General features: G+C 27.5%; 1 protein-coding gene across 1 annotated transcript in view; it reads right to left on the bottom strand.

Moving 5' to 3' along the window:
- Positions 1 to 8,604: 8,604 nt before the first annotated feature.
- Positions 8,605 to 14,765, bottom strand: part of LOC101240164 (von Willebrand factor D and EGF domain-containing protein) — a 65,056-nt gene continuing 58,895 nt past the window's right edge. The window contains exons 16-21 of the mRNA XM_065795821.1: positions 13,708 to 13,844; positions 10,360 to 10,623; positions 10,122 to 10,236; positions 9,275 to 9,644; positions 9,107 to 9,147; positions 8,605 to 9,033 (exon numbers count right to left, since the gene is read on the bottom strand). Of these exons, the coding sequence (XP_065651893.1) occupies positions 8,708 to 9,033; positions 9,107 to 9,147; positions 9,275 to 9,644; positions 10,122 to 10,236; positions 10,360 to 10,623; positions 13,708 to 13,844 (1,253 nt within the window). The 3' untranslated portion in view covers positions 8,605 to 8,707. The remainder of the gene's footprint in view (positions 9,034 to 9,106; positions 9,148 to 9,274; positions 9,645 to 10,121; positions 10,237 to 10,359; positions 10,624 to 13,707; positions 13,845 to 14,765) is intronic.

Genomic DNA, 14,765 nt, shown 5'->3' with positions numbered 1-14,765 from the left:
TGTGTAACGCAAAAGAACTTTCCCGGCTTGTAATTTATTTTTGCATTAATCATGTTCAAAACATTAAAACAAAAAAGCAAAATGAGTTAGATAGTGATGCCTCTGCCGCCATTGAAGAAGTCATCGATGAAAAATTAGAAGAATTTAAAGTAACTAAGCTACCACGCCCTATGCGAATTGAATGAAAAATAATGCCAGCAGCTATTGCCTTAAGTTTTTTGCAAGATTTCGGTATTGTAACCAATTATGTAACAGAATTATTGTAGATAAAAATAAAATTAGAAGAACAAAAAGTTTTATTGTATTGAATATACGAGTAGAAAGCTTTACTTTTTGGAAATTTCGATTTAGATATGGTCTCAAAGTTACTTTTAATTCGGACCGTAGGGAAAGCTTTACTTCTAAACTATATTTTTTCCCGCTTCGTACATCGTTTTTATATCACGACATATTACTGTTATATCACCCAAAAATAATTTTTTAACCACTTATTTGGCTAAAATTTATTTGCTCTTATTTTAGTATTTAGTTAATCTTATTACAATATTTTTTAATGAATTATTTATCCGCTGATTTTCACATTATTACCATTATCAAGGAACTTTTATGCTATATTATCTTACATTCATTACTCAGCTTTGTTTTACTTTTCACATGCACAATTTTCGTCTTTTATTATTATTCGGAGAGTTTCTTACATCCTTCACTACATGTTTAAATCTTTACATTTTTGCTGGCGATATATATTTATTTTTTTCTACTTTCATATATTACTCGATTTTTAGTTATGATTGTAAGTTGCGCGGGTTGTTTCATTTTCTTATACTTTAGATTGGTTCACAAAATTCGAATGAAGTATCTATGACTGCGTTAGAGTTTTTTTGAAGACTAATGCGTTTTATTTAATTTTAAAAGGGTTTTTAATAGGGTATATTGCCATTTGATTGTTTTTGGTTCATTGGTGCTGGAAGTACCAATGTGGTTTAAATGATCTTAGGTGAAAATTTATTAGTATTTTTTGTTTGCACGCTCTAGTTGTTTTAGTTTTGTTTCTGGCGTTTTTATTTTAATTTTAATTTATTGTACTTTGTTTTTCTACCGGTGGTTTGGTAAGTGATTTATTTAATTATTTTTATTTATATTGTGCAGTAGATCAACACTTTTTATATCATATCATCAAAAAAATATTAGTGTTTTACAAATTTGGGTATGGTTGGGTTTTGGCTATTTGTAGTGTATCCCTTATTACTGCAGTATGGCAAAGGCGTAAGTCGCGCGGTAAAGCATTAGTGGCGATGACGTTTGTCTGACGGGATAAACTAGTTATAAGTGTTGATTCTCATTGAAACGCCAGTAATAATAGACGCAACTCTGAGGAGATGTTTATTACTTAATCACTACACAAATTTTGTTTACACATTAGCATTAATGTTTTTTTTCCATTCTGAGAACTTTCATTGAAGTATGCATACTTTTTATTTTTTAATGTATTTTTTGTTTGAAAAATGCAATTAGATAAATTTTTAATGCATTAAATAAATGATCACCAGTTAGGAAACTAGATATTTCACTATCATGTAAATTAACTTGTAATTAGGTAAATATTAATAATTAGCTAGGAAAATATGTAGTAAATTGGTAATTTCATCTTTATATAAATTTGGCTAACATGAAATTTCTATTTCAATTTAAAATTTAAACTGAAAAGTATTAGTTCAAAAGGGCTGAATTATATAATCCTACAAAACGAGAAATTATCGCTCACTTTTACAGAAATAATACTAATTCTAAAAATGTTAGAGCTTTAATCAACCATATAAGAACCAAAATTAATTTGAATGAAAATATTTGGAATAAAATTGTTGAGCTAAGTGGGAGAAATATTGCAGAAACATTTGACTTAAGCTTCATAAAAATGATTGCCTTGATGGCTTAGCACTAAAAATTAAAAAATGTGCTCAAAATTCTAGAGAAATTAGTAATAAACCAGGACAACATACTAAAGAAGAATGTTTCTGAAACATTAAGATTGATGAGAAAGTCATTAGAGTTATGAGTAAATAACTTTTATGTTAGAGTAAAATTGAAAACACTAATGAAACATACAACAGATATTATTGTAAAAATAAACAAAAATAAATAATAAAAATATTTTAAAGCACCAAAAAAAAACATAACAAACAGCAAGAATATATGGTTCTTTAAAGTTAGTGGGGCCTTGGAAGGAACATAGAGACAGATACAATATAACAAGAAGATTGATAAAGCTAATAACAGTGACGCTGATTTATTATCAAATGTTAAAATGCCGCTCTGTTCATTATCATATGTCCACAAATTACCTCGCATTTTAGACCCCTCCCCCTCACCCCCCCCCCTTCCCTTCACGTCGTAACATCGTAACACTTTAGTAACAAGTTTCGTTTGAGTCGTCACAAAACCCCCTCTCCCCTAAGACACTTTAATTTATGGTGTGTCGCCACTTAATGCTTGGATCCCAATTTTTGAATGCCTACTACAGGTATCTTTTAGAATTGAAATTAAAACTTAGAGAATAACTAAAAAGTTTATCGATATTTATGTACTTAACGTTGAGAGGAAAGGTTGATTCAAAAAAAAAATGCGTGACCCATTTAAACTCAAGGTGACATGCTAAGTTCTGAAGGAACAGGAAACAATGTCTGTCGTAAGTCATTTTCAAATCCAGCAGTGTTAAGTGAAGTATATATAGAAGTATAATAATAAGATTTACAACATTCTTATTCCTATCAATTGCAATAACTCTGCTGATTCTACTAAGTTTTCAAACTATTGTAAAAATTTTCTCAGACTCTTATGGTATTTGGTATAAAGTTCCTGCCTTAATTCACAAAACCCGTGCACATTGTGCTAATATCATAATAATACAACACCTCTCCCAGGTGATTCATTAGACAAAGAATGTAGAAACAGAGTGTAGAAAAAAGTTATACATCGATCGTGAATTATATAAAAATCGTGAAAACCGTGGCAGTTAAAAATTCAAGAGAATCTTACTCATTTAATGTACTCTCGAGTCCTTAATACAAAGAAGGAGGAGGGGCAGGGGTTAGAATAAAAAGGAGGTAGGAATTTTGGTCAGATCTAATGAACAGGGGAAGGAGGGGAGGCCTAATAAAAGGAGGGGAGTGGGAATTTATTTTTATTCTAAACCTGACGCCATGTTACAATATAAGTACTTTTTATAAAAAATTTCAATTTATAAATCCAAACTAATATATTTACCAATTACGCATAAAACAGCTGTTTTATCATAATTTCAATAGGATTTATATATTCATTTAAGTTTTATAGTTTAAAAATAAATTAGAGGTGTACCGGAATTGTTAATAAATTCCGGCCGGAACAAAATATATAATTATGTAACTTTTTACCTTCAAGATTAAAAGTGAAAGCCTGCACTTCAGCATCGTGGCTATGTAATATATACTTTTAACATATAATATATGTATAACCTATTTCATTAGATCGATTCTTGTTTCATCTAAATCTAATATGTTGTTTTTATTTGTTTCTTATAATTTGATTTATTGAAAGTTTTTAGCTTCATAATATTTATATTTGAAATTAGTTCTCTGTTTTCTATTTTTCCGCTTAGCTTAAAATTGAAATATTTACTGTAAAAGGCATCCTAAATTTTTTAACTATTTAAAATTTAAATAACAAATTTAAAATGAGACTATTCTCAGAGACAGGTAACATTTTTGATAAAAAAAATTGCTAGTTTGTTGCCCAAAACTGGATAGCAACTCTTTTTGCACCACAATGTTCCTAAACTTTCAAAAATCTTTACATAATTGATTACTGCAAATAAAATTACATTGTGCTTGTTTAGAAAATTGTATTTTTACGTAGGTTTACCTATAGTTCTTCATTGCCCTGGAGGATAATGGTTTTTTATTTAATTTACACTGTCTGTGTCACATGTCTTAAAAAAAAAGGTAAATATGACAATTTTTAAAAGTTTTAGTTTTTTATTGGTGACTGAAATAATCATTTCCTAACTTTTAAGGCCGTTTTTCCCTGAATTTTTTTAGCTCTGAGATTTAAACTAAATTTTGCGTTGAAAACAAGTAAAAACTAATAAACAGGAGTGGTGGTGATGGTGGTGTTGGGGGGGGGGGGGGTTAGTCTTAATAAGCTTAGAGTGGAAGGGAAAGCATTCCAAAAATTAACAAACGTCTCCCTCTCCCCTTGTAATAAGGGCTTGAGAGTGTTTAGGCAAGTAATAAATACTTTTGACCCAATTGTTAGTTCCTTATATTTATCTAGAAAAAAGAAGTATAAGCCAAAAACTATATTACCTGAAGCTGTAAAAAGTATGTTTATTTATCAAGAAACTTATAATACGACACCAAAAGCAAGAATTGACACGGATTTTATAATGAAAGACTTAGAAAAATGTTTCAAGACTTATAAATACGATTCTTGCATCTAGTATTCTGTTTTTGAGGAGAAGGAATTCATTTTCAACATTTTTTATTTTTGAGCTAAACAAGATGGCCGAAGAAATCTACGGTAGTGGCTAAAAAAATATACAATGCTGTCAGTGTCTGTTCATATCCATTTGAGATGAAAAATTATTTGTTATACTGTTATATAATAATTGTTATATATATATCAAAGTTAATGTTGATATTAATGATATAATGTAGTAATTCTTATCTGCCTATGAGTGGAGTTTGTTCTCAGATGAGTTCTACTTTTTTCAAAATTAAAAAAAAAAATTAATTGATTTAATCATAATGGACGTAGTAGACGAATTATGCTTATTGTGCGGTTAATTTATATTTTGTGTTGAAATAGTACTTGTTTAAAGAGGTACGTAAGCCTTCCATGCTTTTTCACAAACATAATTGTAATACTAGGTCTTCGATTTGTCATTTAATCATGTTTTTGTATGCCATTTACGAATATACAAACTAAAAAATAACGTCTGGCTATAAATTTATTATTTTTTAGATTTGGAAAACCTGATAAGTTGCTGTAAAATACGAAATGATGGCAAGTTTGACAAAATGAGAAAATATAAGACAATCCGTGTTCACGTTCGTTGCCGCAAAAACTATACAAATGTTAAAAGTATTCAACGAATTACCTTATCCAATTCAGAGGAAAGTGTTTCATTAGAAAATGTTCCAAAAACGTTAAAAAAAGTTTGATTTCAAATTAAATTTTTTATTCTGCGGAAAATCTGCAAATTTAAAAGACGAAAGTTAGAAGCCGTATGAGAAGTGGCAAACAATACGGTCATGTCATAGCACCAAACTTTTTATTGCCAATTATATCCATAAAAAAATTTGGTGCTAGTGTTAGCTTAAATGCAGAATAACGAATGGGGTGAGGTAGTTCAAGCACAGGTTGGTAGCGTAATATGCTCAAGCACGGTTTGGTAGCCTGTCTGGTACAGTTTTCGAAAGAAGAGAGTTATTAAAAGAAAGCAAGGTCGTCAACTTAATTAAAAAAAAATTTGTATTTCAATAAATTATGCAATTATCTCATTTATATTATTTAGCGGTGTCACTTTTGAAATGTCAGAGCAACACGTTGAATTCCGTGAAGCGAGGCAAATGCGTATTATTTGCAATACCGATATCTTTATTGAATGAATAAAAGACCATGAACCATTTTATGCATCCCAACATGAAGTGATTCCTCAGTTGTCGTTTTGACATGCAATGTCTCGATGTTATTCAATATCACTTCTTTACTGTCAAGGCAAAAAGAAAGTCTTCAAATTGTTGCACAACAATGTGCAAAAATTATGCAAAGTTGTTGATGTATTTAACACACCGAAAGATCACCTGAAATGGAGTTGGAGAATGAAAGGATTAAATCTCTTACCAACATCAAACCTTCAACCGCCAGCTCCGAAAAATTAGTTACATTTTATGAGCTGCAACCTCAAAATTGGATGCATTAGGATTTGCGAATGTAAAAAAGGTAAATGTAGCCTTATAATTTATATAACAATAGTAACAATTTAAATAACACAAAAATTTCTATAAAAATAATCCATTTCTATAGTAATTGATTTGTAATGATTAAAAACGACTTTTAACTACTTTAATTGTATTTAGGTGGTTTGAACTGCTCATCAATGTGTGGGTCATGTCATGGAGTGGATTGCTTAAATCTTGGAAACTTGAATGATGCTGACACATTTGAGGAAGATAAAGATGATGACAATGACAGAAATGGAGATGTCAATAGCTCAGATGAAGAGCAAATATGAAAAATTTACAATGAAATATATTAAATATTGATATAGTATAATTATGACAATTTTGTAACATTTTCACAAACGCGTAGTTTAGCTACCACTATATATTTCACAATTTGATATATTGTAAAACTTCCGGGTTCTTTATTTAATATTTGTACATACAATGGCATTTACTTCAAAGCAAATTTGTGAAAGACTGGTATACCCTTGTAATAACTATGAATAATAACTATACTAAAAATCATAATCGACACGCTACATGCTTGTTTCCTCAATAACATATTGCAAGACAAAAGAATTGTTTTACTAAGCGATATACAACATTTCATAGTTTAATTTGGGCAGCCATTTTAGATATTGACCACAATTTTGTTGCTTCACGAAAATAAAGTTGTGAAAAACGAATTCTTTGACCTGAAGAACATAATAATAGGCGCAAAAGTTGTATTTCAAACCGATTAACAAGCTTACGACCATTTTTTTTCCATAAAACTAAAAATATCAAAAATGAATTTCTTAAACCCACAAATGAAATACTAGACACAAGATACATGTTTTTAAGTTATTTACAAGCTCAGTTATTACAATTTTTATTTTAAATGCCATCTTGGATTTCAGATAAAGCTCTACTCCAATTTTTTGACGATTTTTATTATATGAATCAGGAATACATGTAGAACATTTCCATGAATTTTTCGCCTACTCCTATTTTTTATGAGTAAAAATCTAATTTGACTGGGCTAATTTTTTATTGAGACAAAATCTCGATTTAAACAAAACACCTATTGCAGAAGATATTATTGTTTCAATTTGACCACAATGGTTTCTCTATGATTAACTTTCAACAAACAGTGCACCAGAAAATTTAGTACATTTTTCGCGTTTAATTTCAATTTTGTTATTTAACAGTTTGACAGCTTTAATAAAAGATTGATTTTTTTTGCCGCCATGCACTGTGATAAGTCCTTACGGTCTTATCACAGTGCACCGCGGTAGAGCATTTTACAGGAAGTTCACGCCTCTTTCCATACCAATATTGGTTGTTGGGCTAGAGTTGGTGTCAAACCTCTGACCTCTGGGTTCTAAGCCAGAACTCTAACCACTGCGCCACGGCTGTTCGGAAATGAATTTCTTGACCTCACAAATGATATACTAGATACAAGATAAATGTTTTTAAGTAATTCAATAGCTCAGATATTACAACTTATATTTTGGATGCAATCTTGAACAGCAAGATTGATTGTTTTTTGCTAGTTTTATTAACATTAAACATGTATTGAAGAGGCGCTTTTTCGAGAATACTTGCTTTTTTGAGAGAAAGCGTTTAATCAAGCAATTAGTGTAACAATAGAAAATAATGCAGTTTTCAAATACCATATTTTTATAATTATGATATAAAAATGCCTAATCTCATTAGTTTTAAGCTGCATTATCTTAAGCTGTCAAGTCTAAAGGAAATATACAATAACAAGCGACTCTAGCAACCAAACGACGTTGTTTGAGCAATTTTTACCAATTCATTGTGATCTACCAATAAAAATATCTGTTCAATTCGATTTCTGGGAACATTACTATTTGTAAAGAAAAACCCAAATTTTGAAAAAAAAAAAATTGCAAAAAACCTTTAACTTTTTTTTTAAGTTATTAAGGTGATCCAGGAAAACCTAACGATAATAGAGCAATGCAGAAGAGAATTTAACCAGGAAGTTCACGTCCTTCCTTATCATGCTCGCTTATCTAACTAGAGAAGGCACCTCTTGGTTCTGACCCAAAACTCTAACCAATGCACCATGGCTGCCTAATGTAAACTTTTCAATTTATTGTAATTATGATTTCCACAATAAAAAGGAAGGTAAGATAATGTGTACTTGTTAGCAAAAACAAAAAAAAACAATTTGCCCTGCAAAATCTGGTAATAAAAAATTGTTATAACGACTATAAATAAAGATGACTTGTATATAAGCTCCTAAAATTGAAATAAATTTTAAAAACAAAATTACCTTAAAAAATTTCTATAATAATCATTAATATTAACTTGCATTTTTATTAAAACGAAAAATCAGAATGTAATATGAATAAAAAACTTGCATTAGAATAATCGAAGTCATAAAAATGAATTGTGACTATAAGGACTTAAAACTATAAATGCCTCCTTGCTCATTTCTGCCTTCTCAAATAAAATCATTTATAAAAACAATCTGTTTAAAATAAAAATTTATTAATATATTTAAACTTAAAAAAACATAACAATGTTGCAGTAGGGAATAAAAAAAGAAGGGACGCAGACCTTAAACATGAAGTTAATATATTTCCACAGGATAGATGTTTTAATAAAAACATTTGTTTATTTTAGTACTAAATTTATCATAAATTTGTTCAATATTTACACTTTTTTAAAAAGATTAAAAAAATATATTACATTTTATAGTCCGATCGTTAATGTTAAGTAGACAATATTTTCTTTTCTATAGTGTTTACTTCTTTTTTCACGAAACCTTTGTTTATATAAGATTCATCAAAATCTACAGTAGCTTTACCGCCAGATTCGTTATTGAAAGTACCTTTGCATTTATTTGAATCGATTTTATTTGATAAAGAAAAAAAATTAACAAAGTTATGCACATTCAGCTTTTTATTGCGTTTTTTTAACGAAACTAAAACGTATGTTGTTGCTACAAGTATTACAAAGAGAAAAACCAAAACTGCAATTATAACGGCTAGAATGGTTTCAGAAATATCTCCCCATTTTCTGTGTTGGTCCGTTTTAACTAAATATAAAGAAAAATAGATAAAATATAAAAATTAATTGTTAACTAAAATTAAAAACCAAATTAAACTTACTTCTGATTTTGCAAACTAACCCATCTATTGTCTGAGTACATCTAAAAAAGGAATTAAAAAAAAAATTTGAAAAAAAAAAATCAATAATATACAATTATCATGAAGAATTTAATGGTAAATTGATTATCGCTATCGCAGCTATGAACTTAAAAATAAAAAAAAACATACAATTCTCCTGTGCATCCATGAGGGCATTGGCACACTGAAAATGTATTATTTCCTGGCTCTCCTTGCCAAATACAATAACCATCATTTTTACCTTCACAAAGACATTGCATTATCTCAACTTCAAAATTAGCAAAATCAGACAAACCACATGGGTCAGTGACTTTGATAGTAAAATAGTATTTTCCAATTTTATCAGGAGTCCAAGTTAAGTTTCCAGAAGATGAAACTTTCATTCCATAACTTTCCCCTATAAATGAATATACTAAAGGCTGATTTTCAGGATCAAAAGCTGGTATCTTAAAACTCCATTCCTGACCTTTAAACGTATATTGCTTTGATGTAAATTTATCAATTGATGGAGGAATGTTATCTTAAAAATAAAATGTACAAACATAAAGTAAAGTAGAAAAAATGAGTGAAAAGATAAAGGTAAGAATTAAATAAAAAGTAAGAACTTACTTTTTTATTACAGTTTTTTTTTACATAAAATAACAAATTTTTATCCGAATATTCTTTATATTTTATCAAATATTTCAAAACCAATTTTTTTTAATACAATTATTTTATTTCTTTTAAAAATATATTTAATATTAAAAATATATTTAATATTAAAAATACATTTAATATTATAAAAAATATATCTAATATTATAAAAACTTTCAATTTTAAATATTCAAATTAAAAAAAAAAATTTTCTTCTCGAGTAGAGAAATGATAACAAAAATAAAATTATGCATAATTATATCAATAAATTAATTTACAGTATTAAATGTAAATTAGTTACAGCAAAAAATAAAAAATTAGTTAACATAAAAAATACTTCTTATTATAACAAAAATATGCTCACTCGTTCTTTTGGAGAAAGATGTTCGGCTCATGATTGGATAACAAACTTCACACCATTGTTTCGGATTAGGATCATTTTCAGCAAAACAATAATCATTAATTTTGCAACTGTTGTTCTAAAAATGTGTTATGTTTAAACTCAGATTTGATATAAGTAAAATCATTAAAAAAATATAGTAAATTTATAAGCCAGAAACAATATTCAAAACAAAAAAATCTTTACAATAGTTTTATGTTACCTTCCATTTGCATATGATATCTTTCGTATTACACTCCATGCATTTTGAGTCATAAACAAGAAAGAAAACTTCATTGTCACTGAAATTTTGATTATCGTTTGAGACACTGATTGCATACCCTCCTGCAAATTTTCCTGGTTGAATAGAGGAGTATTTAATACTAACAGGAACTTTTGGTAGATGACAACTTATTTCAGCAAAACTCAAAAGCTGTCCTTTATTAATGAATACTTTTCCTATTTTCTCGGGAGGATGTTCTGAAATCTTAAACAAACAAACATAAAAAAAATTTTTCAAACTTTTTTTTAATCAGTATCATCATCATCATCATCATCATCATCATCATCATCATCATCATCATCATCATCATCATCATCATCATCATCATCATCATCATCATCATCATCATCATCATCATCATCATCATCATCATCATCATCATCATCATCATCATCATCATCATCATCATCATCATCATCATTATCATCATCATCATCATCTTCATCATCATCATCATCATCACCATCATCATTATCTCTAACTCCAACACCTTTAATATTGTTGCATATGAACAATATTTTTAAATAGTTTTAACTACCAAGGTTTACAAATAATTCACCATTATTCAGGAGTTAAATAAACAAATACTTTGGGTTTTTCTTTTTACAATAGTAAACATGTTTTAGGTAATTCTTATCTCATTCTCTATGATGTCATTCTTACTTATACAAAACTACTTCTTTTCTCACTCTTTACATTCTATATTACATTTTCTACTTACTACATTTTATCAAAGCACTGACTACAAAATTTTTAAACTGTGATATTGTGCACTTTTACCTTTTTGATGGTAAAAAATATCTACACCACTGTAAAACTGTCATCAATTTTATTTAAACTGAAGTTTTGACAAGAGATAGAAACAGTCTTATCAGAACTTCTCAAGATTTTACATTATTGTACTTAGAGACTTAGCATGTAGTCATCTTATGATATGATTATGCAGTCAGCTTATATATATGAAACTTTGAAAATTTTGAAAAAAAAGTGGTATATTTTTAAGATTTTTAAAAAAACTTAAACTCATGGAGTTTTGACTTGACTTAAGCTGAGTCTACATGACTAAATTCCAAAAAGTCAATTATAATTCTTTTGGAGAAAAAAAATTGTTCCCAAAATAAAACAAATTATTACTTATATTATTATGCATGCTATAAATAGGAAAACAGTTAGATTTAAATAAAGTGCTTCCGTATGGAAACATTAAAATGTTTACAATTTTGTTTTAAATTTATTTTTGTAAGATAAACAACATCATGAACTCCACTAACAGGAGTTCTAATGGAAACTATTGCTGTCTTATTGTTGGTTTCTATTTAAAAAAAAAAAAAATACTACGTTTTCCTCATAAAAACAACAACTGTCATTGACTGGAATTTAGCATACCATTTAGTAACTTTGAAAAGAGACAAATGAAGAAATCAACCAAACAATTGCAAAAACATCTTTCTATATACTTTATATTAGCATATAAAACAAATATTTGAAAATGCTAAATACGTTTGTGTTGCTGATATTCAAAATTTAGATATTTAATATGATAAAATATTTTTTTTTAAATATAAAATCTTAAATGATATATAATTCTTAAGTAAAAGTAACTGAATAACTGTAATTAAGCATCATGGGAATTTTTAATAAAAAACTGAGCTCTCAGAATTTAGTGTTATGGACAAAGTTGTACAAAACATACATCAGACTTAAACTGGAATATGTAATCTGTGTTTGGTCATCTTACAAAAAAAAAAAAAATTATCATGCAGAAAATAAAAAGTAGAGCTACAAAAGTACTAACCATATGCAAACATCTTGTTCAAAATTAAAAAACTAAAAAGTTGCAAAATAAGAAGTATTTAGTAATTGTGTTGCCAACCAAGGAAACACACTCATCAATGAAAAAATGAATTGTTAATCAATCAACCAAACGAATGTTCACACCTCAATAGATAGTTGCCTATTGTCATTTTATGACTTTAATCAGACCTGTATCCTGTACAACTAAAAAGTTATTACTATTACTACTGGAAAAAGTACTTGATTCTGTGGTTTTTGATTTTATTAGTTTTAAACTTAATCAATTTAATTGTAATAATAATCTATTGAGTTAACTCATTAAATCATTAAAAATTTTATTGACAATTTGAATTATTATATTAAAAAATCAGCGTTTTATTTGTTAAAGAAAAAGTCCAACGTTGTATTTATTTCACGAGAAGTACACCAATATTGGGTTGTTCAACATATGCTAAAGGTAGTGAAGCAAAAATCTAATTATATATATATATATATATATATATATATATATATATATATATATATATATATATATATATATATATATATATATATATATATATATATATTATATATATATATATATATATATTTATATATATATATATATATATATATATATATATATATTTATATATATATATATATATATATATATATATATATATATATATATATATATATATATATATATATATATATATATATATATATATATATAGAGAGAGAGAGAGAGAGAGAGAGAGAGAGAGAGAGAGAGAGAGAGAGAGAGAGAGAGAGAGAGAGAGAGAGAGTTGATAATTATGCTTTATTTAAACTGTAGCAACTTTCATATTAACTTACATCCATTAATCACATGTCAAATACATAATAAAAACATTGAGTAATTCACAGTTATTTAACTCTTATCTTTGAAAGATGGAAATGCAAAATAATATGAAGATTTATTATAAATGTATTAATACTCTTCAACTTTACTTACAACAGTAAAGAACAGTATACAAAAGTATGGATTTCAAATCTTTTATTAAATATGGATTCACCACCATTAGTCAAAACAATAGATTGAAAACATTAAGTGTGGGTCAAAGTAAAGAAAAAAACATTAAGTGTGGATCAAAGTAAAGAAAAAAAAACATTAAGTGTGGATCAAAGAGTTTCACCAGCAGATAAAGTAATAGAATGATTAATATTTTGGGAAAACTGAGGAATCTTTAAAACTGATAAAATTCTTTGCAGGAAAGTTTTTTTTTTGAATAAAGAAGAAATACTAAAAAAAAAAATTAAAAAAAAAAAAAATTATTTCATGGCAAAAATCAATTACTATTCTAGAAAACACATTTGTATATATATATCAATTGTTATTGCATTATAATGCTAGATTGTTATTGCATTATAATGCCCTTTGATATAAATTTTATACATTACTATATAAATACTTTATTTATATATTAATGCATTTTATACATTAATATAAATATATATTTTATTCACCTTCATTTCTGTCATCTTGCATGAAAGAGAATTTGAATCAACAAAGTCCATTCCTGTCACACGAGTACGAATACAATCTTGATCTCGAATATCGCAGAGTCCTGAGTTTGGTATGCTAAATAAAAGTGGAGATTGCCCTAAAAAAATTCAAAAACATTAGTTAAAATTGCTGTAGTTGCATAGATGAGTTGTTCGCTTCATAAGCAAGAAGACAGAGTTCAATCCCACCATGTCCCAGGAAGCACTGAATTTAATTTTTTTATAAATAAACCTAGTAGTATTTTAATTATAGTGTCTTTCCTTTGCTGCTTGAGGTTGAATTAAGCCATTTTTAAGAAGTTTCTAGGTTTTTAAATGCATTTCTTAAAATTCATTTGTTCTTTCAAGCAAGGTTAGAGGTTAGTATAAAGCAAGTTAAAGCTGATAATTCTTTCTTAGCTTTTAAGGAGAATCAATGTTATTCTTTGTTTAATTTAATTTGCTTAATTAGCACTTTTAATAAATAAACACTTTGTTGTTGATTGTTTTTTATATTTATATTTATCATATGTTTACCACATTGTATTAGATGCCGTTATATTTTCTCTGTTTACTTAGTCTGTTTTCAGATTCTTAAAAATTAGGCAACTAGCTAAGCAAGTTTCATTTTATTCTTTAAAGCAATTGGAAAAAGCTGAAGTGTTTTTAAAATACTTCAATTCGCTTTATCACTCTTTTTTGCTATTAGAATAGTTCATAAGAATAACATTTTTAGACATTAAAGCTGATTCTAATTTAATTAAATTCAATTTTTAGTTTTATTTTAAGTTGGAATTTTATTTAAGTATTAAACTTGAAAAACTAACTAAAAGACTTATTTGTTGACAAAAGGATATAATGTTGACAAGAGGATATTATGGTAAGTTGATAATAATCAAAATCAAAGTTAATGAGATAGAGTGAGATGAAATTAATCATCAACAAATTGTAAAAAATACTGCTAGACAAAGGAGAATTCATTGTATAGCAAGAAGTAGGGTAAAGCAGGGCATATAGGGACACTTAAGAAACAAATACTA

The sequence above is a fragment of the Hydra vulgaris genome, chromosome 04, assembly GCF_038396675.1.
Source record: "Hydra vulgaris chromosome 04, alternate assembly HydraT2T_AEP".
NCBI classification, from domain to species: Eukaryota; Metazoa; Cnidaria; class Hydrozoa; order Anthoathecata; family Hydridae; genus Hydra; species Hydra vulgaris.
This window is presented reverse-complemented; position numbering and strand designations above follow the sequence as displayed.